We start from the raw sequence: 24621 nt of genomic DNA, 5'->3' as shown, positions 1-24621 counted from the left end.
TTGGTTTTGTTTTGTTTTGCCTAAATAAGCATTCACCATGAATATTTTTTTTCTTTTGGTGATATCCTTCATGATACACAAAACTCAGATTTATTATTTTTTTGCTGTGTTTGACTTTTGTTGTCATATCTAAGACAATGAAGGCTGTTGACACTGCATCTGTAATTACAGGCATGGAGGGCCAGCTGGGTGTTATTGTAGGTACCTGAGACTGAAGGATCACATAGAACCCAGGAGTTTGAGGCGAGTAAAGAGTAAGGTCAATATAGAGTCCCTGTATCAAAAACAAAACAAGGAAAGTTTTAGTTTTTAGTTTCAGAATTGAAGCTGAACAAATCCTGCCATTTGTGTTGTGCAACTCAGCCAGCTCTTAGTGAAATGAGCCACAAAATAGAAGTAATACGCCTTAAATGGGGGATGGGCACAGGGATGACAGGGACAGCACTGTTCTAACTCAGTTTCCTCTCAAACTTGGAAAGGCAGTAAAATAGAGTGATCAAAGGAAATGAAAAAAAAATTCTAATCTTTGATTACAATATTTTTTTGTGAAAAGGCTGAGAACCCAAATTTTTTCCTGGGGAAGCTGGAAGGATGTCTCAGCAAGAAAACTGCTACTGTACAAGCATGAGGATCTGAGTTCAGATCCCCAGCATGTGGGCAGGGCTGTGTATGCCTGTAACCTTAGCACTGTGGTGACCTGAAACAGGATTGCTAGCTAGGGCTTTGCTGGATGCACCTGGGGACATGTGCATTCTTACATATACCTCCACCACACATATAAGTGAGTAGATAGACAGACGGATGGATGGATGGATGGATGAATGATTTTTGGTAGAAATGGCTCAAACCTGTACCTCCTGCGCCCTTGAGAGGTAAAGACAGGAGGATAAGAAGTTCAGGGTCATCTTCAGCTACAACATGAATTTGTCTTAGATTCACACCAACTATGGAAAAGCCTACACTTCATTATGTTAGAAACCACCTATTTTGAGTTAGGCTGCTTCAAACAACAGGATTGGTGGAGCCATGATGGTGGCATGTTGTTAAAAATGGCTGTTTAATTTCTTCTGGAACTTTTTTTTTTTTAAGAAAAAAGGGTACATGTTCTTTAAATATACTGGGGTTGGTGGCCAGTTCCTGCACAGTTGCTCACAGTCATTTTTAACTAGTTCTAGGGGATCTGATAACTTCTTCTGGTGTCTAGGCACAAACATGTATTCAGGCAAACACACATAAAATATGTCCCCCCCCCCTTTTGTAACAGGGTCTCTCACTATGTAGCCCAGGCAGCCCCTAACTCTAGGAAATCCTCCTGCATCAGCCTCCCTGCTATTAGGATTAAAGGAGTTCATGGCCACATCATCAGTTTTAATTTATACCACAAGATACAGTGAAATTTCTTTAGTGGAAATGCAGATAGCATTAAAAGGGGTTACTCTTTTTCAGAAGTGGTCCTGAGATGGCTGGGTTCAAGTGTCCTCCTACTTCAAGTGCCAGTGATACAAGCATACAGCACCATATCCAGGTTTCAAAAGTTTTATTTTTAATAAAGTAACACAGTATAAAGATTCTATGCCAGCCTTTTTTGAAGAATCAAGACCAATATAAAAGAGCACTCCTAGGTTCCCTCTGACCCTAATGGAAAGCCAACATTGGAAGGCCTTGTCTCCTGCTTTTATACCAAATTAAAGAAGGGCTACTCAGACATGTGTGGTGGCGCACGCCCATGGTCCCAGCACTCAGAGGCAGGCAGATCTCTGTGAGTTCAAGGCCAGCCTGGGCTACAAAGCAAATCCAGGACAGCTAAGGCTATGCAGAAAAACCCTGTCTCAAAGAAAACAAAACAAAACAAAACAAAACAAAACACCACCAAAAACAACAAAAAGGAAGGGTTCCTACTTTTACTACTCAAGTTCATGCTTACATCAATTAACTATATGACAGTAAGACTCAACAGCAGGTATGGTAGCTCACCCTAATTCCAGTGCTTGGGAGAACTACCTGAAGCTCTGGTCTACAGAATGGAAATACAAAATACAAACAAACAAAGAATACCAGACCAAGAACAAAAGGAAAAAAGGAAAGGGAAAAGCCAATAGGGTATTCACCAACTTGTTACCTTTGGCACATAGATTCCATGTGTTCCTCTGTTACAGAAGCTGGATTTCACAATACTCCCATTCCATTTCACATTTATGATCAGCAAAGATACTACATTGTTCAGGAACTCACAAATTTGTAAATTCAAAGTTTACAAAGAGAGTCCACAAGCTGGGAGGGCTTTCCCTGCTACCAGAGTCTGCGGGAATAGCCAACACTATATACACGCACCACTATACCTTGTGCTAGTTTTTCATTTGCTCTCCTTCTGTTCTCTCTTTTCTTCCTTCTCTGCCACAGGCTCAAGCTAGCCTGGTCCTCATTACTCATATCAGGGTTGCCTTGAACTTAAGGCAGTCTTCCTGCCTCAGCCCCCCAAACTGGTGTTACGGGAGCGGGAGCCACTCTTCCTGGCTGCGACCATTTATATGAAAAAGCGAAGTTGTGATTTGGGCAGTCTGTGAGGGAGACAGCTCAGGTCTAGTCCTCACAGCTCAGCTGGAACAACTCAAAGGTGAGGTTGGGCCGTGACAGTGGACTCCTAAGAAGGCTGCTCACATCCATGCTTAGCATTTGGCTGGGATGCATGGGAGATGGACAGAACACCCAGACGTGTACATTCCAAGAGGTGTCTGAATAGCCTTCGTCCTGGTGCCCGGATTCCAAGACTAAACATCTTAGACAGAAAGGGGAAGTTATCCTTTTCTAAAGGCCTGGCTTAAGCATCTATCTATAGATTAAGTTTTCTACTGAGTCAACATTCAGGGGGAGAGAACAGGGCCTCTACTCCCTGATGAGAGCAGTGGTGGCCAAACATTAGGGGGCAGACTATCTTTAAAACTACTGAAATCTTTAACTTTTGGGGTACAAGAAAGTGTTTCTTAGCTTCTGGTTTCTTGAGCAGGGTGGTATCTGTATAGAAGTCTTCACTTTCTAATTCAGCATTGGTCTGACCTTTTTGGGTCCCCTGTAGGCCAGGATGACTTGGAAGTCATGATCCTCCTGCCTCTAGCTCCTGACCTCTGGCATTACAAACATGCTCTAGCACCCCCCGTTTTATTCAGTAGTGGAGATCCAGCCCTATAAATAACATTGTATGTCTCCTTGTGATAGCATTGTTTATTTTAAATATGTGTGTGTGTGTGTGTGTGTGTGTGTGTGTGTGTGTATAGACAAAGTCTCACTTTATAGTTCATGCTGGCTTAGAATTTACTTTATAGCCCAGGCTTGCCTCAAGCTTGAGACAATTCCCTAGCCTCGACTCAGTGAATGCCAGAGTTCTAGTCATGAAACACCATGGCAGGGCTTGTAGCAGCATTTTGAGTCAAGGGAGTTCTATCTTGAATCAGGAAAGATATTTGCAGCTAAATGCCGAGACCCTATCTCTAAGTAATTCAACCAACTCATCCTGCAAGCATTATAGACACCAATTTCTACAGTTTATGGAGAACTTAGTGTCAAGATGAATGAGAATGAACCTTGGTTCTCCCAGAAGGTCAGCAAAGGCCTCAAAGCGCACTTAATTCTTTCTTCCTGCCTTCTGTTTGGTAACCATGTGGTTATAGGGTGCAGGGAGTACCACTGTGTGCCAGTGGACTTACTGTGACTCACCCTTGCTCCGCATGGAAAATCTCAGGTTGAAATTTGGAGACAAGGCTGCTGGCTCTGTTGCTTCTGTGGTCAAACTTTGCAGTCCATGAACAAGGTAGTCTGTATACAGACTTGTGCTTATTTAATTATTAAGCATGAAGAAGGCTTGTGTCTGATCGACTTCAGATACAAATGACAGTGTCCAAGACCCTGCCTGAGGACCTCTGGCAATCAGGCTGTGCCTTTCAAGTTTTGCCCCTGGGTTCCCCCTCTTCAACTCTTCAGCTCCCCTGTGCCACCCACCTGTGATCCCTGAGAGGGGTGCTCCCATCTTCTGGTTGTGCTGCTGGCCTCTCAACACCACCAGACAGCAACACCTCAGGACTCTAGAGCAGCTGAGGCTAAATCTGTACAGTCCCGGGACCTGAGATCAATCAAAGCCACTGTAGAAGGAAGCGGCACCTGAAGCCTGCTGCTGACGGGGAAGGCGGGTGCGGCTGTCCAACTGGAGCTAGTCTGTGAGATCAGAGCCATCCCAGTGGCAACAACGTAAAAACTAACCATTCCCATTTGGCAGGGAGCTTTGCATGGCTTGGCACTGTCAGCCCAGGACCAGGACCAGGAATCTGGCCCCTTAGCATAAATTAACAGTTTGAGGAAAGTTCAAGACTGTGTAAACCTCTTGAGGCTGAGGTGTAAGTCAATAAGCCCTTCCCCCACACCTTCCTAACTGTCATGATGGCATTTCCAGCCTCTGTAACTGTCACGAAGGTCATCTCCAGCCCCTCAGTAGGACTGCTTCTAGATTATGCTAATTTTAAGTGAAAAGTCTGAACAAAACCCCACCAATCCCTGAGTAGGAGAACCCATCAATCCCTGAGTTTCCTAGAGAAACCCACCAATCCCTGAGGTGGAGAACCAACCAATCCCTGAACAGGAAAAATGGCCAATCCCTGAGCTCCCTAAAGCTCAGGATTTGAAATTCCACCAATCCTCACCCTGGATATCTCTGCCCTGAAAAGTTTCACCTCCCACCTCCTAAAATAATCCTATATAAACGCTGTGCCTTTCTCACTCCCTGCTGTCTTCTCTTGGGAATAGAATCTGCTTGATTCTGTTATCTTCTGGATTCTGTTATCTTCTGGATTCCTTCCCTCCTGGTGTGACTCTTTCATCCAAAGAAGCCCAGAACTGGAGAAGCAAGGCTGAAGCTTCTAAGCTTCTAAGCTCCTCAACTTAGCTCAGCTGGAGTTGGGAAACTCTCTCCTGGGAGCTGCAAAGCCTCAGCTGAGGAGACCTCTCAGAGCTGTGTGGTTCCTGGGTTCTTGAGTCTCAGGTTTCCCTCCCCTTGGGACACTATGCAACCTCAGCTGTGTGGGTCCCAAGCTTCAGAGTTGTGGCTTTCCTGGATACCTTCCCAACCTTCCCATCCGGGCAGGAAAGCTAACATGCACTGTTAGCGTTTTGGGAGGTAGACATAGGTTCAAGGTCATCTTCAGCTACATACCAAATTAGAGGCCAGCTGGATTATATGAGACTCTTCTCACTGCTACTGCTTTTGTTATTACTGTTATTTTATTACTAGAGAAGAAGCCAGGAAATATGAATGAATAAACAGTCATTACTGACTGTAGAGAGAACACTTTCAGTGTCACTATGGGATTGGAAACGATGTCAATTGTGCAGCAGGTTTGTGCAGCGACAGATGGACCCCAGGATACACAGGTCATTCAGAGAATGACAGTGTAGTGCAGACCAGGGGTGACTGCCCTTCAAGACCCTGTTGCACAGCTGGAAAAAAATTGAAAAGGAATCAGAGTGGGGGAAGGGAGAAGCCTTACAGCTAGGACGTCTTCTAAGGGAGCTTGGGAGCCACAGAGGTGGGTTTAATATTTAAAGGGAGTGCAATGGGGAGGGTGCTGAGGTTGCAGCTCCAGCTCCATAGCAGAGCTACTAGACGACTTAGTCTGCCTGAGCCCCTAGGCTAATCCCTTGCTCTACCGGAAAGAAAGACTGGGGTGGGGGTGGGGGAAGGAGAATAAACGGAAAGGCTTCTAGGTAACCTGGACAGAAGGAGAGAAGATGGCTGCGAAGACCCAGGGATGGAGAAATTAGAATATTTGAGTCAGTGATACAGGAAGGAAAGCAATGAAGGTAAGGACCAAGAAGTGGAGAGAGACTTGAGAGAGAGAGAGAGCACTTCCCATTAACCAGGTTCCTAGAAGTCCATAAGAAAATAATAAAAGATGCCGAGGAATGGTAACAGTGGGTCACAAATAGAAGCAGAAGCATGTACAAGAACAAAGAATCTGGGACTCTTGGCCAGTTAACGATGTAGTACCCATGACCTTGCAAATTCCCGAACCATTTCCTATCACTGCACCACCATTTCCAGTGTTCTGGAATCCTGCCCCACAAACAGATCAGTGAGGTCATTTATACCATGAGAAGGAAGCCTGTAAGACTCTCTGCATGGAAGGGTTTGTTTTTTTGTTTTTTTTTTTTCCCTTTGCCATAAGAGAGATATCTACACTATCTACAAAGACAGTAGCTTTGCAGAGAGCTGTTGTGCCAAACCAGATTAATCATGACTTCTCTGCAGAGCAGAGCTACAGGAAGAAGCGAAAGTTGGAAGTGAGAACATGAGTCATACTGCAACTTGTTAACTGGCATCCTTCCTTCCTTCTGCTCCACCAGGGTTCTTATTTTTGGTGATTCCTGACTTTGAAATAGTTGCAATAGTTCCTATTATCACAGTGGAAAGGCAGAAAGCAGGAGCCCTTTGGGGGCTGTTCTTCTCGGGGGAAATGTTTCTTTCCCAAGAGACATGGCCTCAAAGCTTACTGGCCGTGAGACTAGCTTTTCTTAGAGGTGAGGGATGCCCGGGAATGAACAGACTAGCTGTGCCATAGTTGGTTCACAGTGACTTATCTCCAGGGGCTAAGTTCATGCCTCAGCCAAAGAAGGTAGTGCTGGCGGCACAGCTGTGAGGAGCACGTACTGCTCCTGATTTGCAGAGGAGCTGAGTTTGGTTTCTAGCCCATGTCAGGTGGCTCACAATAACCCACAGCTCCAGCTCCAGAGACTCCTCTGGCCTCCACAGCATTAGCCACTCAGGAGCACATACCCATACACAGACACACAGGAGACACATAATAAATCTTAAAAACAAACAAACAAACAAACTGTTAAGCCAGGTGTGGTGGCGCATGTCTTCAAGGCTAGCATTCAGGAGGCAGAGGCAGGAGAATCTCTCCCTAGGCCCTCCCCCACTCCCCACCCATCACAATAAATAAGTGAATGTAATTTTAAAATGTTTAGAAAGTGGATGGTTTCTGAGAAATGACATCCAGGACTGACCTCTGGCCTCTGCATGCATGTGCATCAAACACAGAAATTAAAAATAAAAAACACTTTAGATGTGTGTGTTTCATTTGAAATACACATAGAAACCAATGCATCTCTTAACCTTCTCTGAAGAGCTTCCGTTTGCAAATTTAAAATAAATGGTAACTAATACAGATCTACAACTAGCTAAAGAGCAAAGAGTAAGAGACTACAGGGAATGAACATGCCCCATGCATTCCCCACCCCAACATGCAAGGAACATTTCAGAAGAGGAAGTGGAAAGTGTACAAAGCCAGAGGAAGTGACTGAGCACAAGGAAACATCTGGACTCACAATAAACCCACAATATTGCAACACACAAAACCTGTGCAAGAACCAAACCAGACTAAACCCAGCACAAGCTTTAAACACAGCCAACCTGGTTCCATTGTCTGAACTAAAAGTAAGTTTATAGCTTGATTACATGTAAAAAAATGAAAAATCTGAGTACCAAGAAAAAAAAAATCATAGCATTATTAACTTCCACATGTAAAATCTACATATACCATTTGAAAAGGTCTCTGAGGCACACAGGACATGAAAGGGGGGACAATAGTATAGGACACTGAGCTTCGGGTGTGTGTGTGCATGTGTTTTCAAGGCAGGGTTTCCCTGTGTAGCCCTGGCTGTCTTAGAACTCACTCTGTAGACCAGGCTGGCCTCAAACTCAGAGATCCGCCTGCCTCTCTGCCTCCTGAGTGCTGGGCCTAAAGGCGTATGTCACCACATCCAGCTAGAAAGGTGCATTTTTATTTTCTCTCGGATTAATAAGGAGATGATTTAGTTTATGTTGTGTTAAGAACATTGTGATAAGTGGAAGGAATGATGGGGAGGGGCAATACTTACCAAACCAGAACTGATAAAGATTTTGAGACATTTGTCTAGAAAGGTGTGATGGCACACACCTGTATTCCCAGCACCTGGCTGGCACAGGAGGATCAGGAGTTCAAGGCCAGCCTGTATTTCTTCAGCCTTACCTCTAATAACACAAACGAAAAAGGGAATTTAAAGAAACCGGAAGCTAAAGAAAAGCCGCTGCCAAAAGACAAGGGAGCTGTGCCTGTTGCTTCAGTGCTGATGATCAGTGGCAATCATAAACTTTAGAGAACCTTACAGTCTCCTGGGAAATAGGCCCCTGGGCTTGCCTGTGTGTAGTTACCTGGGTTTCATTAGCTGATGCATGAAGATTCATCATAACTGGAGACCGCACCATTCCACTGGCAGGACATCCTGGATGGAAGCTGAGAACAGGACATGAGCAGCAGCCTGGGTCTGCCGGTGTTTCTGACTACAGAAGCAAGATGACCAGCTGTGCAGGCTCCTGCCACCTTGACCTTCTGGTATGACAGCCTTTACTTTGCACTGTGCGCCCCAAATAAACTGTTCCCCTTAAGTGGATTTTGTCAGAGCATTGGGAAAAGAAACCAGGATAATTGTCTCAAGGACAATTATCTACTGTCTGCTTAGGTTAGTGCATGCTACCCCCCCCCCCCCCGCGATGGCTTTGGGGCTTCAGCTTCATTCACTGCTGCTAAGATTTTACAGATTAGTAAGCACATGGTTTGACAAAGAGGATGAAAAACACTGATGGATGATTCTTGCTTTTTCTTTTTTAGCATTTATGGCAATGCCATCAAAGAAGCAGAATATTTCTTGTCCTGTCTCTTTTAAACTCAAATGCAGTTTTATTTTAATTTTCTGTGTATGGGTGACTTTTGCCTTCGTATAAATCCATGCCCTGCTTTCCTGTCTGGCCTCTGCAGAGGTCAGGAGAAGGCATTGGATTCCCTGGAAGTAAAGTTACAGATGTTTGTGAGCTACCTCGGGGATACTGGGAAGTAGTTTAACCTGGGTCTTAGGTAACAAGTCTTGTTGACTGTCTTGTTGTTGTCAGCTACTCTGTGGGTTTTTCCTTTTATCCTTCTCCACCCCTTTTCTTCCACCCTTTCAACCTGTAACACTAGAAAAGAGAGAAAAGAGATAGGGAGGAAAGGAAACAGATGCCTGAATAAAGTCAGGGGTCAGAAAGAGGGTGATGTTATCGTTAGGTCACTGACGATGCTACTGCTAACGTCAAATCCTTGGAGCATCAAGTTCCTTGGAGCAAGTTTACTCTTCACCATCGGCATCTCATTTCTTCTCGTTGTTTTCTTCTTTGTGCGTGACTGCTTAACAAACCCATGTACCCTTTGAAAAGTCTTCAGAATTTCAAACATCACTCAATTGCAGCAACTCTCTGCAGCTGGCAAAATCACACCCCTGACAGAGAACAAGGCAAATCATAGCTGCTGTGGACAATCTGAAGCAGCCCCACATTCCCACACCTGGGATTGAAAGAAAACCACATCCTTATAGTATTTCTGTGTTGTTGTTGTTGTTGTTTTTAAAGAAACTAAAATTCCAAAATTGTCACTACACCATCTGTTTAGCTCCCCCCCCCTTTTTTTTGTGACAGAGTCTTGCTATGTAGGTACTAAGAGGCCTACGGTTCAGTATATAGCCCAAACTGGCCCTGAATCTTAGAAATCCTCCTGCCTCAGCATCCTCAAATATAGTTTTGCTTTAATTATTTATTTATTTTTACCTTCTTTTTAAAAACTGGGGATTGAACATAGGATCTCATGTATGTAAGACAAGTGCTCTAATGCTGAGCTACAGCTCATCTTGTTATTGTTTTTGTGGCTTGGTTTGATTTTTAGACAGCCCTCTAAAGTGTGTGTCACTGTATATGTGCAGACCCTCTTAAACATTTTCCAGCAGCAACCATTTTTACCTGTATGTTTTGAGTGCTTGCTTGTTTGGTTTTGAGATGAAGTCTCGTGTAGCCCAGGCTGGCCTCGAATTCACTATGTAGCTAAGGATAACCTTGAAATCCTGAGCCTCGTATTTCTGTCTCCTGAGTATGCTACCATACCTAGTTTTGATCATATTTTTTTATTTTATAATTGTCAGTACTCAGAACACTGTCTCACAAAAATATGTAGTACAGAGTGACAGAAGTGTGTTCAAGCTATTTCAAAAAGTGCTGGAAATTCTGTCACAACTCCAAGCCAAAATTCATTCAATGATTTTTTTTTTTAGGAAACTCAAGTCAGAAACTCAGACAGCAATTTCAAAACTGAAGCATTATGGGCTAACAAGATGGCTCAGAGGCTAAAGTGCTTTCTGCAAAAGGCTGGTTACACATTTTTATTTCTAGAACTGAGGTAAAAGTATAAGGAGATAAAACAATACCACAAAGATGTCCTCTGATCTCCGTATGCACACACACATGCACCCACACATGCACATACGCACACAATAATAATTTTAAAAATCAGACATTCTAACAATACAGTCCAAAGGTGTACTAATTTGATACATGCCGAGGAATGATGTTAGGAAAGTGTTAAAAGCGTTTTCCACTATGTCCCCTGCTACTAAGAGTCTCAGCTAGACTCACCCCATCTATCCCAGAAGCCAAACCTGTTGTAGGTCTCCAGCTTGTCTCAGAGACGCCCCCACCCATGGTTTCTCTCTTCTCTGCAAGCCCTCAGGTCTCCCCAGTCTGATCTCCACCCTCGTTTCTCCATGCTTATTCTTCAACCCTGTTCCCTCTCTTGAACCACATCTGCTACTATTCTACTTCTAGTTCTGAGATTTAAGTATACTCTCTTGGGTCCTCCTTGTTACATATCTTCTTTGGATCTATAAATTGTAGTATGGCTAATATCTGCTTATGCATGAGTATATACCATGTGTGTCTTTCTGGGTCTGGGTTACCTCACTCAGGATGATCTTTTCTAATTCTATCCATTTGTCTACAAATTTCATGATTTCCTTGTTTTTAATAGCAAAGTAATATTCCGTTGCGTGAAAGTAGCACAATTTCTTTATCAATTATTCAGTTGAGGGGCATCTGGGTAATTTCCAGTTTCTGGCTATTACAAAAACAAAGCTGTGATGAAAGCAAATTTCCTCATTGTATGGTGGGGCATCTTTCACGTATATGCACAGGAGTTATCTAGACTGAACCCCTAGTGGAGGGAGGAAAACATCAACCCACCCACAAAAACTTCTACCCAGAATTTACCCTGCCTACAAGATTTACAGGGATAAAGATAGAGCAGAGATTGAGGAAATGCCCAACCAATGTCTGACCCACCGTGAGACCCACCCCATGCGAGAGAGCCAACCCCTGACACTATTAATGATGCCCCACTACACTTACAGACAGGAGACTAGCATAGCTGCCCTTTGAGAGGCTCCACCCAACAGGGGATAGAAAAAGATGTTGAGACTCACAGCCAAACACTGAGTGGAATGCAGGAAGTCTTATGGAAGAATAGGGGGGAAAGCAGAAGAACCAGAAGGAACAGGAGCTCTACAAGACCAAAAGAGTTAACCAACCTGGGCCCAGGGGGGCTTATGGAGCACCAAGCAAGGACCATGCATGGACTGACCTAGGCCCCCCACGTAGACGATGGGTAGCTTGGGTAACATGTGGGTCCCCTAGAAAGGGGAAAGGGGGCTGACTCTGACATGGACTCTGTTGCCTGCTTTTCAATCCCTTCCCTTGGTGGGGCTGCCTCACCAGGCCATAGGGAATGAAGAGCTGCTAAGTCCAGGTGTGACTGAATGTACTGGTCTGAGTTGGTAGGGGGGATGCTCCCCTTATCTGAGTAGGAGGGGAGGAGGAATAGGGAGAAGTGAGAGGGGGGATGGGAATGGGAGGGATGGCCTATGATTGGGATGTAAAGTGAATAAATAAATAAATAAAGCATTTTCCTCAATTAAACAATTATGTTTTTATAAGAGCAAAAATTTTGTATAAACCAGAAAAACCCAGGATAATAACAGACAATAGTCTTCTATCTGAGCTGAGGTGTTTGAAGCAGAATACTTTGGTGTAATATAACAGGATGGCACACAGAGTTCAAGGCGTACATGTTTAGAACTGTGGTGGTTTAAATGAGAAATGCCCTGTAGGCTCAGGTATTTGAACACTTGGTATCTAGTTGGTACTGTTTGGGGAGGTTATGGAACCTTTAGAGGAGATGCCTTGCTGGAGGAAGTCTGTCACTGGATGGGGGGAGCGGGGGAGGAGGCTCAGGGTTTACAGCTCTGTCCCATCTTTAGTACATGTTCTCTGTTTCCTGTACAAGTAGTTGAGATGTAACAGCTCAGCTTACCCTGCCGCCATGCCTACCATTCGCTGCCATTCCTACCCTCCATGACAGACGAGCTCTCTGGAACAGTACGCTAAAGTAAACTTTCTTTTCGAAGTCACTTTGGCCCATGGCATCTCATCACAGCAGAAAAGAAACTAATGTATGACTAAGGCTGAAGGAACGTACGCAGCTCAACTTGGCCGAGAGCTGCCACAAAACACTTCAGATCCATGATGTCTCAGATGCCAGTACAGAGCCCCTGCTCAATGTGGTAGCACAGGCCTCTAATTCCGCTGCCCAGGAGGTGGGAGCAGAGGGACTGTGAATTTGTGGCCAGCATCGGCTACATGGCAAGAGTCTGCCTTGAAATAAAAGGACGCTCCTCCTTCACAGACATCCTAGATTTCCTGAGAGAGTTGACCTTTGAGTCCAACAGTTTCTGGCCCAAGGTCAAGGGGATATGTCTTTGTTGTTGTTGTTGTTGGCAATATCCTATTGTCGAATAGCAGGACATCATCTGGTGAGGGCCAGGAAGCAACCAAGAACAGGACAGTTTTGCTTTCTGCATTTACTCCCAGCATTTTATTCTCTGCTTCATTTCACACTTATTTCTGAAAATAAGTTTGTCATATGGTGTGTGTGCATGCATGCTAAAAATAATCTACCCTGTGTAGATGGCACATGCCTGGGATTACCTCTTCTGGTTCCCCATTTTCAGCCCATACTTTTCTCATAGGTCTTTCTCTGGCTACCCTCAACCTTCCCATATACTGGCTCCTTTCTAGCACCATTTAAACATACTCAGAAATGTTCCATTCTTGACTTGCTAGAATTTAATTTTTAGAGCTGGGACTGAACCCACAGGAATAGTCTTCTGAGTCCCCAAGTTCGCATGGCACTCTATCCCTGACCCACTTCCAGAGATTCCTGGGCCTGGCAGACCACTACATCTTCCTTCACCAAGGTGAGCAGCAAATTTTTACTAATAAAGGAATAGGTGTAATTATTTTTATATTTACTTATTTGCTTTATTTTTGCAGGGGATTGAGAGCAGGGCCTGATATGCTAGATAAATATTTTCCCACTAAGTTATATCTCCAGACCTCTTTTTAATTTTGGAGACAGAATCTCACTAAGTTGCCCAGGTTAGCCTTGAACTCATTCTGTAGCCCAGGCTAGCCTTGAACTTCTAGTCCTCCTACCTCAGCCTCCCAGGTAGCTAGAACTAAAAGCATGAAACAACAGCCCAGGCCATATTGCTTAATTTTTGATCATTAATTAAACCTTAGTTCTTAAGATGCTTTATTTTGAGCTTGGCATAGTGGTGGTACACAACTTTAATTCCAGCACTCAGGAGGCAGAGGCAAGCTAATCTCTGTGAGTTCAAGGCTAGCCTGCTCTACATAGTACAATCCAGGACAGCCAGAGCTTATATAGTGAGACCCTGTCTCAGAAAGGAAGGAAGGAAGGAAGGAAGGAAGGGAGGGAGGGAGGGAGGGAGGGAGGGAGGGAGGGAGGGAGGGAGGGAGGGAGGGAGGGAGGGAGGGAAAGCGATGTTTGCTTTAAGATGCCATGCTGCCCAGGCTTAACTCCTTTACAGCCCTTCCTGTCAGTGGTCTTCTCAGATAGGTCCTGGATCCTCTGTCAAATCTCCCCATATTATCCACTTCCACAGCAAGGACAGCAAGACTCCCAAAGTAGAGTGATTTGTACAAGGTTACATTGAGTGACACTATCAGAGGAGGGTACAAATTAGCCGTATTCTGTGTAATATCTCAATCAGTCTGTTGCATGTTGGACGTTGTATGGGGCGCCGGGGATATAGGGCAATAGGATGCCATCTTGTCTCCCCTGCCTCTTGCATCTGCTTAGTTAGCCCTTCCCAACCCTTGCTATTAATCTGGCCCTTGCTTGTCCAGCTCCTTCACACACCAATGATCAGTTTGCATGTCACTGCATCTGGAAGAGGTTTCTTGACTCTAAGACTAACTAAGCTCCTCCCACTCCTGAATTCTTCTTGTGCTCTGTGACAGTTCATTTTCATGACTAACTTCACTGGATTTAGAACCACCTAAGCGACATACCTCTGCGTGGGTCAGTGAAGGTGTTTCCTCAGAGGTTTACTGAGAAGAGATGACTCACCCTGAATGTGGGTGGCACTTTGACTAGAGTCCCAGACTGAATGAAAAAGGACAAAGCAACAGGTGAGCTAAGTACCAGCACTCATCTCTCTGTGGCTTCCTGACCACGGGTAAAACCTAACCACTCTCCTCACAGGCCTGTTGCCACACAGGGGTAGCCCTTGCCTCTGTGCCTTCCCACCTTGGAGGACTCTATCATCAAACCATGAAACCATCCCTTCCTTAAGTCACTTTTGTCAGGCATTTTGCCACAACGGTAAAAAAAATAACTCACACACCCTCTTTCCTATTTGCTTTCATTTCCTGTATTGCCTCCCTGCTTCACTTCTCTTCTTCCCGGGAGGCCTTCCTTTCTTAGTCACAATGTTGGCTCTCTTGTTAGTCTGAGAAAAGCAGAACAACCACTGTCCTCACTGCATACCTGCAGCTGTAATAAACACCCAGACAAAATTCAACTTAAGGGAAAAAGGGGTTATTTTGGTTCCCAGTTCCAGGTAAGGTCAATCACAGCAGAGATGGCAAAGGGAAAAGGGGGTTATTTCAGTTCCCAATTCCAGGTTAAGGTCTATCAATACAGCAGAGATGTCAGAACAGGAACTGGAGGCAACTAGTCACCACATCCACGGTCAAGGGCAGAGAGAAATCAACACACGCAGGCTTCCTGGGCATCTCTCTCTCTTCTGACACAGGCCATTAACCCAAAGCAGGGAATGGTGACACCCACTTTCAGTCTGAGTCTTCGAGCAATTACAGCTATGGAGCCCACAGACACGCCAACAGGCCATCCTGGTCTAGGCAGTCCCTCTTCCCAAGTGTTTTTAAGGTGCGTCAAGTAGACAGTTAAAGTTAACTATCACAGCTGTGTCAACAGGAGCCCCAGGAAACTTTCCATTTCCTCAGGAAAGGTGACCACCAGGTGATCCTCAGGACGCCCATGGAGGCCAGCAGAAGTGTCTTCCCAGCTCACCACCCCGACACCTGACATGTGGTTGCTACTCAGAATTTGTTTGCTTTATGAACAAGGGAAGAATGAAACACTTGGCTTCATGTTAAATACTGGAATTGATACTTGAGAAATGTTATCTTTCTCAAGCAAAGAGAAAAAAAAATGCTACAGGGCCTTCCTCTGTGTGGAGGTAGACAGGAAGCCTACGTGGGTGGTCTGATCCACTTATTCTGTTTGCTTTAATAGGGTCCAAGTTTAGGGAGACAGAGTACACACATCTTTGCTATGGAACTCCTGAAGAGCTAGCTGGTTGTGGCAGTGCACGTCTGAAATCCTAGTGCCTAGGAGGCAGAAGCAGGACGATACTGAGGTGAAAGCCAAAATGGGCTGTATGGGAAATTCAAGGCCAGTCTGAACTACATGGTGAGGGGACACCGCATAAACATTTTTTTTGGAAAGAATATTGCATAGCTGTGAACCAAATTTTGGTCAACAGATGAGGAAAAAAAGTCAATAAAGACTGTTAAATAGATGAGTCTTTCAAATTCAAGATATGCTTTTAATTTAGATAGCATTCTCACCTAGTGAGAAGGGAGAAATTATTGTGATTAGGGTTATTAAATTACTGTGAATAAATTTATGAAGATCGTAACAATTTTTACTTTTATTTTTTTTTTTTTAAACAGGCATGGTAGGTAGTACACCCCTTTATCCCAGTGCTCAGGAGGTAGAAGCAGGCAATTATATGTGAGTTTCAGTCCAGTCTGTTCTACACAGCAATTTCTAAGTAATGTGGCCAATCTCAAAACAACAGAAAAAGAGGTTAAGAAAAAAGTGGTGTGTATATGTGTCTGTGCACGTGAATGTAGGTACATATTGGATCCACAAGAGGGCACCAGATCTTCTGAAGTAGAGTTATAGATGGTTCTGACCCACCAACGTGGGTGCTGGGAAGTGAGACCCTCTGAAGGAGCAGGGTGGGCTCTTACCTGCTGAGCTGTCTCTCCATCCCCTGATGATGGACCTTTTGAAACTGAATCCAAACAGGCTATTTGAAGAATTCTGTAGGTTTGATCTTTATAGCTTGGGGTTTTGCGGCAGCACAACCTAGGAAACTTAAGTGGAAATTTCTTTCTATCTCTCTCAATATCATTGTTTCTTCTTCAATAAATCAACTCACTACATTACAGTCAGTGATGGAAATTTTAAAGCTGGTATTGTGTCTTTATTGATTTTGTGTGTACGGGGTGGAGAAGGGATTTCTATGACAAAGCACACGTGTGTACTTAGGGTCCGTTCTTTCCTTCTACTCTGTGGATTCCAGGGATTGAATTCAGGTGCTAAGTCGTTTTGCTGGCCCTATCCGTTTATTAAGTTAATTATGCTCTCAGAATTCTCACTTCTGTTTTTAACCCACTCTCCCACCTGCTCCCAATCCCCCAAATTACCATTTCCTACTTCCATTATTTTTTTATTTGGCCTCTGAAAAAGGTTTATTTATCATCACTGGGGGGCTTCTGTGCATAAGAGGGTTAGAGGACAGCTTTGTGGGGTATGTTCTCTTTTCACCTTTTGTGGCCTCTGAGGCTGCAGCTCAAGCTTCTCACAAATGCTTTTACCCACTCAGCCATGGCCCAACCTGCGATTTCTCCTTTTCATGATGTTTGTACTTACCTGGTAGGGGACATGCAGGATTACGAACCTAGTTTGCCCAGGGCGAGGAGTATCCATTGCGCTACATATGCGCTGATCCCAACCCTTCTCTGAGATTTCCCCCAAATGCAGGGAGCTTGACTATATATTTGTGATAATGGGGGACTGTGTTTCAGCTATCCCCTCAAGAAAAGTGAATACATACAAATATTCATCTGTATTTAAGAGGCTCAGGGGAGGTCAAATCGGTGGCAAACATGCTCAAGTTTATTAGTACAACTCTCATGAGGTTCACCTGTCCAGGGCACGGGGCCAGAGAAGTCGCCTGCTAGACCCAAGATGGACGTTTCTTAAAGTCCGCAGCAAGGGGCAGGGTGACGTGTCAGGCAAGAGCTGGCTTTTTTCCATATAAGGTCCTGGTTTGAGTGCCTGGTGGTCATTCAGGAGGGGCCTGGCACCACCTGGAACTCGATTTTGGCTCCGCTGGGGTAAGGGAGAGGGATCTTTACAATATGGGTGGGCTGTAAAGGGCGGGGCTGTAGTGAGCAGAACGTGGGTCTTTCCAGCCCAGCCATGCTGGTCTTTATATATATATATATGTGTATGTGTGTGTGTGTGTGTGTGTGTGTGTATACATGTATATATGTATACATATGTATATGTACATATAAATTTAAAGGCTATTTACTTATTTATTATGGATAGTGTTCTGCCTGCATGTATACCTGCCGGCCAGAAGAGGGCGCCAGATATCATTACAGATAGTTATTTGCCACCACGTGGTTGCTGGAAATTGAACTCAGGACCTCTGGAAGAACAGCCAGTGCTCCATCTCTCCAGCCCCGAAGATATATTCTTATAAAAGAATTAAAATATCACATATGAATATTTTTTAGGAGGAGAGATTTTATAGTCTGAAAATTTTCCCTTTTTCTTTCTGTTTAAAACTACATCAAAGCAGCCAGTCGTGGTGGCACAAGTTTGTAATCCCAGCCCCTAGGGAGGCAGAGGCAGGCGGAGCTCTGTGAGTTCCAGGCTAGCTTGGTCTAGAAAGCATGTCCTGGATAGCCAAGGCTACACAGAGTAACCCTGTCTCGAAAACAAAACAACAACAAAACTACCAGGCATTGTAGCACACACCTTTAATCCCAGCATGGGGGTGGAAGGCAGAAGCAGGCAGATCTCTGAGTTTGAGGCCAGCCTAATCTACACATAGTGAGTTCCAGGACTGCCATACATATACATAGTGAGACCCTGTCTCAAAACAAACAAACAAGACATCAAGGGTGCTGGAGAGAAGGCTCAGTGATTACGAACACTTATTGCTCTTTCAGAGAACCCAGGTTTGATTCCCAGCATCCACAACCATCTGTAACTCTAGTTCCGGAGGATCTGACATGCTCTTCTGACTCTTCCAGGCCCCGGATCGGGGCAGATGGTAGGAATGATGTCTTTAGGGCACTGACCTGAGGATTATTTAGAGAAACTATTATTTACTTGGCACAAGACATATATGCAGCAAATGCATACATGCAGGTAAAATACAAAATACAAAATCTTTAAAAAAAGAAAGAAAAGAAAACCAAACCAAGAACCACAACAAAAACAAAACACCCACATAAATTTATCCTATTATGGTGTCATTAAAATGTAAATATATACATAGTGTTTTTAAAATTTTAACACTGATATTCTCTCATTCTGCATTGGAAACTTTTCCTCATTGTGTATGTTGATTGTGCACGATGCTGTTACATAGGAAAATTTTTATACAAGTGTGCAATGTGCCTTCTGAGCTTATCCCCAGTGCCCTTCTTTCCCTTCATTAGCCCTCTTTCACCTCCCCAGTTCTGCACTGCTACATCAGGCTTTCATTTTCCATTTTCCATTTACTATCTTAGAAATTTCTCTATCTCAGATCTCAGTTCTCTTTTTTATTTTATGAATGTAATATTTCATTGTACAGACATTATTTAATCCATCTCTTATGTATCACTAGGTTATTTTTAATGATTACAAATGTAATAAGCCAGGTATGGTGGTTTCTCTCTATAATTTACATACTCAGGCAGGAACTTGAGGGTAGCATGGGCTACACAAGTGAGTACATAATTAGGAACTGAATTTCACTGTGAAGCAGTGTCTTGACAATACCATCAACAAAATAGCAAATAGTACTGTCAGGTCCCAGACTTCTTTCCCCAATCTCTGGCATTTAGATAAAAGACAACATAGCCTCAGGAATTTAGGAAGCTGTTGCCAGATATTTGATCTCATTGTGAACTCCGAGATAGTGAACTATAAAAACCTGTTTTTTGTTTGGTGTGGCTCAGTGCTAGCACACACCTTTAACCCAAGAACTTTGTTGTAAACAGGTGATTATGGTGTAGTTAAACTCTAGCACACACCTTTAATCCAAGAGCTTCTGTAGGCAGGATTAAGTAAAATTAACCCTAGGTCAAGAGGTGGAGCAAGAAACCAGCTGACAGAGATTAAACTGAACAGGGAGACTTTAAGAGAATGGAATTTAAGATTTAAGACATCATGAAGAGGCTTTTAGCTTTTTCTTTCTGGCACAAGAGCTGAGCAGGAAGATCAGCTGGGTGCTTTCTCTGCCTCTCTGAGCTAGTAGGTTTTCACCCCAATATCTGGCTCCTGAGTCTTCACTGGATTGGGATTTTCTTTTTTTTTTTAAACAACAGGAAGCTGGTTCTCATTTGTGGCTCTTTCATTAATATATGCCTGTGGTGCCCATCAGTGTATCAAGATCCATGCTAGGCTCCAGGCTCCCTCAGTCCCTACCTACAAGTACTTCAAGGCATCCCACCCCAGCTCAGGCACCCATTCCTTTGTAACCCTGAAGATATTTCTCCTAGGTGCTTCTCTCTGCTTTCCCTCAGACAGCCTTAGCAGCTTGAAATAAACGTTCTCCCCTTTCACCTCCAGAGCAGCTATTTCTGTTTCTTTCATTGCACCCCTCGAATTCATCTGGTGCTGAAACCTGGGAGGGGCATATGACACCCCTTCCAAGGAGCTTGGCATCTCCTGACTGAACCAAACTTCGGATTTTTGCCTTTCTGGGTGTGGATTGCCTGCCCACCCTGTCTTCTATCATCCACCATATGACTCCAGATTCTAGAGTCTGTAGTGGTTTGAATAAGAATGCCCCATTTGTCATGCTTCCCACTCCCCACTCATATATCTGAATGCTTAGTCACTAGGGAGTGGCACTATTTAAAAGGTTTAGGAGATGTAGCCCTGGTGGTGTAAGTAAGTGTGGCCTTGTTGGAGGAAATGCCACTGGGATGTGCTGCAAGGTTTCAAAAGCCCAGGCCAGGCCCAGCATGGCTCTCTCTCCCTGCTGCCTCTAGATCCTGATGTAAAACTCTCGGCTACCTCTCTAGCACCATGTCTGTCATGCTGCCATGCTCCTGGCCATGATGATAATGGACTAAACCCCTGAAACTGTAAGCAAGCCCCAATTAAATGCTTGTTTTTAAAAAAGATTTCACAGCAATAGAACACTGACCAGTGTTAGTGTATAGGCATTCAGCTGGCCTGCCTTCAGGGTTCTAGCAACTGCTTACCTGCTTACATCATCACCTGATGCCACGTGATGTTTGGGATATAAGGACTCCATGCTACCCCAGCCTCTTTCTATCTCTCTCCATCTATGTGTGTTTGTGTGTGTTCCAGCTTCCCTCTGTCCCCACGTTCTATTTCTCTCCCACCTCTTCTCTCTCTCTCTCTCTCTCTCTGTGTGTGTGTGTGTGTGTGTGTGTGTGTGTGTGTCCGGGGCACCCCTTTCTCTCCCTCTCTGGCCCCTGTCTCTACACTCATAGCTCACTCACTATTCCTACCCCTTCCTCAGGTCCTCACTCCTCCCTTCCCACAATAAACCTCTTTTATACCAGATCTGCTGTGTGGTGCACAATTCTTCAAGGGGGTACACCTTGGATGGGCCCCATGGTGGGCCCCTTTGCAGCCATGTCATCTTTAACAATATAAATCTATAAAACACAAATGTTATTAAATAGCAACCACGTCAACACACACCTTGCAACCAATCATATGTGACTTCTCCATCTTCAGATGACCACATGGTATAAAGCAACAATTATAAAACTTCTTAGTCCTAATGATCTCTGTTTATTATCTCATCTCTTTTTAGACTAAGAAAGCAATATGTGTCATTTTAAATTGGTATTAATTTTATATTATAGAAGTTCAAAATTACATTTTTTTCAACATCCTATATATGTGATTAAACCCTGGCTTAAAATATTCTTTATATGATAAAATTTCCAGGTTATAAAGTTCTATTCAGATTAACATGATAATTCATGTCTTTGCTAGTATGGAGCTATTACATGTTTATACTCTGTATGTCTTAGTTACAGATTACATTTATGAGCTATCAGATATGGTTAAAACCATAACAAGGTTAGTAATTGAAAATTCATGCTCAGATAATCTTAAACCATTCTCAAAAAGGTTTAAAATCACTGCCTTAAAAATATGTTTTGGCTGGGCCAAGCCTGGTGGCACATTGCTGCAATCCCAGCACTCTGGAGAGAGCAGGAAGATCTCTGTGAGTTCAAGACAAGCCTGGTCTACAGAGTGAATCCAGGACAGCCAAGTCTACACAGAGAAACCCTTTCTCAAAAAACAAAACCTACCAACCAGTATATCTAATCTCTGTGTGTATGTGTGTGTGTGTGTGTGTGTGTATGTTTAGCCTTGTTTTTGCTAATGTTATTAATCTATAATATAGCTTTAGATTTGTATAAGCTATAGACTTTTTATAAGCTAAATCACAAAGGAAACTGCTATGCTCTATAGTGGTGTACCATAAGAAGTTCAGAAAAGTTCCCAGCCTCTCTAAGGACTCTCTTTATAGAGTAAACAGTTTTGCTTTGATATTAGAAGAGCTCCAATCCAGAATCATGATCTTTCAGGCTCTAAACCTAAAAGGGATGGAACCTAAGTTCTAGTCCTTAATGACTATTAAGAAACACAAGTTAATAGTCACTTTATCAATGATCAAATCTTTAATGTGTTCAGAAATATATTTGTGTTCATGCTAAGAATTCCTGTTTTATATTTGCAAGGTATAGCTTAGAGCAGATAACTAAAAACAGACAAAGGTTGTTAAACTCACATATGATAGTCAGTTCAGAAAGCTGCAGAATACGGCACTTAAAATGTTTAATAACAAAGCTTTTTGCAATAGACTCACCAGCTCCTGACAGCACCCCTAATCTCCTCCAGAGGAAAAAAAAAATCTACCTGAAACGTGCTTTAAACATGGCAAAGCTGGCCACTAGGCTTTGCCTCATCTTTCTCTGCTGACCTTTCTAACTTCCCCAAAGAGTTCAGGTGCCTTACCCAAACCTGGAACCTCACCTGACAAATACTGTATTAAAAGCCCTGGATGCATACTGCTGATGCTCTGTCCTCAGAGCAAACACCTGGAGGTGGAGTTTAGGCCAGCAGTTGATGCATTAGCAGTTACAGACATGGGTCCTTGCACCAGGCAGGTGGCTCCATGGGGCTTTTACCCATTTGCATCTCACCGACAGTATACAGGCACCTGTTGTCTTTCAGTCTCACCAAAAGTGAGTCATTAGGGTTCTGTTGCTAAGTAGAAACTGCCACAATCTTTCAGGCCTAAACAAAGTGCATTTACTGTATTTGCTATTGTTTTTTGGATCAAGAAAGTGAGGACAGTTCAGCTGGACCAACGCTCAGGGTCTTACAGGACTGAAAATACATTGCACCCTATATGGCTTCAGTGGAGAAGGAACCTTTTGTTGTTTCATTTGGTTTGCAAACTCATTATTTGGGGCTGTGGCTCACATCAGCTGGCTTCTTCAAGGCCAGTAAGAGAATGACTCTGGCCTCAGACAACTCCCACACTGTTGACAGGTGTCCCACTGATTAAATCAGGGTCATGAGAATAACCTCCCTGTTGATTAAAAGCAACTTACTGATTAGAGACCTTAATTATGTCCATAAAAATCTCATAGCTGTCTCTGTATAACCTAACATAACCTGGCCACAAGCCAGGGGAAATGTGAGACGTTTTAGAAGTCTGTCAGAGTATGGCGTCAAGAATTTGTATTGGTGCCGATGTGCTAAATGAGACATGTTTCTGTTTTAATTTTCATATCTCTGACTGAACAAAGATGGTTCTAAAGGATTAAGGACTGTTTCTACATCTTTTTTGAGATGTGAATATTTATAAACATTTAACTATTATTGGGTGTGTGTGTATGTGTGTGTGTTTGTGTGTGTGTATGTGCAGGCAGGCATGTGAACATGTATGCATGTCGCATACCATGTCATATATGTGGAAGACTTTGTGATGTTGGTTCTCTCCTTCTACCTTTTCATGGGTTCTGGGGATCAAACTCAGGTCTCCACGCTTGGGAGGCAAATGCCTTTACTCACTGAACCATCTAAAGTGCTTATTTTCTGTTGGGTGACTGCAGACAGGCTGTCATGTAGCCCAGCCTGGCCTCCATATCTTGATCGTTTTGTCTCCATCTCCTAAGTGCTGTGATTACAGGTACATGCCACCACGTCCATTCTTTTTGCTGAAAGAAAGGGTCTTACTCTGTAGCCAAGCTTGGTCTGGAACTTGTAGCAATCCTTCTGCCCTAACCTGTCAAAGGCTGGGATTACAGAAATGAATTACCATACTCATGTGGCTTTGCTGGTTTGGGGTGGGGTGGGGGACCAAATTTTGATGTCTCAGAGCTCTGTATTGGGCCAAGTTGTCTCTTGACGTATTCAGTTGAAGAGTCTGCTCAGAGATATTTATACTTAAATATACTAAAACCAAGAACCAAGGCATCATATTATTAACAGGAAGAAAGCATACTTCATGTAGAAAGCATACTTCATACATTCAGACAAATATGAGTCCTGGTCATTGCAATGAACTTGAGCTCTTAACCCTTTGCTTTTCATTTGTTCCATAAGGAAGTGATGTTTGGAGTACATGTCTCAGGGGACTGCTAAGCCATAGCAATATATAACCCCAGAGTGTTGTATAAGGCAATATTAACTATTTATTGTCACCTTGATGGGATTTATAGCCCATGAACACCATGGAAACTTGTCAGTGAGGGATTATCCAGGTGTTTTTATTTGCATTCTGAGCATCATCAGGTTTTCATGGGAAATTCTTTTATCCATTGAACCATCTCACCTGCCCCACTTCAAATTCAAACTATAACAGATCATTTTAGTAATGTTTCCATTGCTGTGATAAGACACCATGATCAAGGCTGTTTATAAAATCAGGTATCTGATTTGCCTTTCAAAGGCTTAGAGTCCTTGATGGCAGGGCAAAGGAACAGTTTAGAGCTCACATCTTCATCCAGGACCAGGAGGAGCACTAGGGATTGCACAAGTCTTTTGAAACCTCAAAACCTCCCCCACCCCACCAAATGGCACACCTCCTACAAAAACGTCGTGTCTCCTAATCCTTTCCAAACAGTTCCACCAACTGAGGACCAAGTATTCAAACTGCTGGGCCTATGGGGACCATTATCATTCAAACTACCACATGGATTATTTTAAAAAAAATATCAAATATTTAACGCCACCTATAAACACAACATATACGTATAAATTGATGACTACA

General features: G+C 43.5%; 1 protein-coding gene across 1 annotated transcript in view; it reads left to right on the top strand.

Annotated features, from left to right (window-relative positions):
- The first annotated feature begins 8180 nt into the window (after positions 1-8180).
- The window catches only part of Gmnn (geminin DNA replication inhibitor), a 33377-nt gene continuing 16936 nt past the window's right edge, over positions 8181-24621 (top strand). Inside the window, exon 1 of the mRNA XM_021641405.2 lies at positions 8181-8417. Within this exon, the coding sequence (XP_021497080.1) occupies positions 8379-8417 (39 nt within the window). The 5' untranslated portion in view covers positions 8181-8378. The remainder of the gene's footprint in view (positions 8418-24621) is intronic.

The sequence above is a fragment of the Meriones unguiculatus genome, chromosome 19, assembly GCF_030254825.1.
Source record: "Meriones unguiculatus strain TT.TT164.6M chromosome 19, Bangor_MerUng_6.1, whole genome shotgun sequence".
Classification (NCBI taxonomy): domain Eukaryota; kingdom Metazoa; phylum Chordata; class Mammalia; order Rodentia; family Muridae; genus Meriones; species Meriones unguiculatus.
The sequence above is the reverse complement of the archived record's forward strand: the minus strand, read 5'-3'. Positions and strand labels throughout refer to the sequence as shown.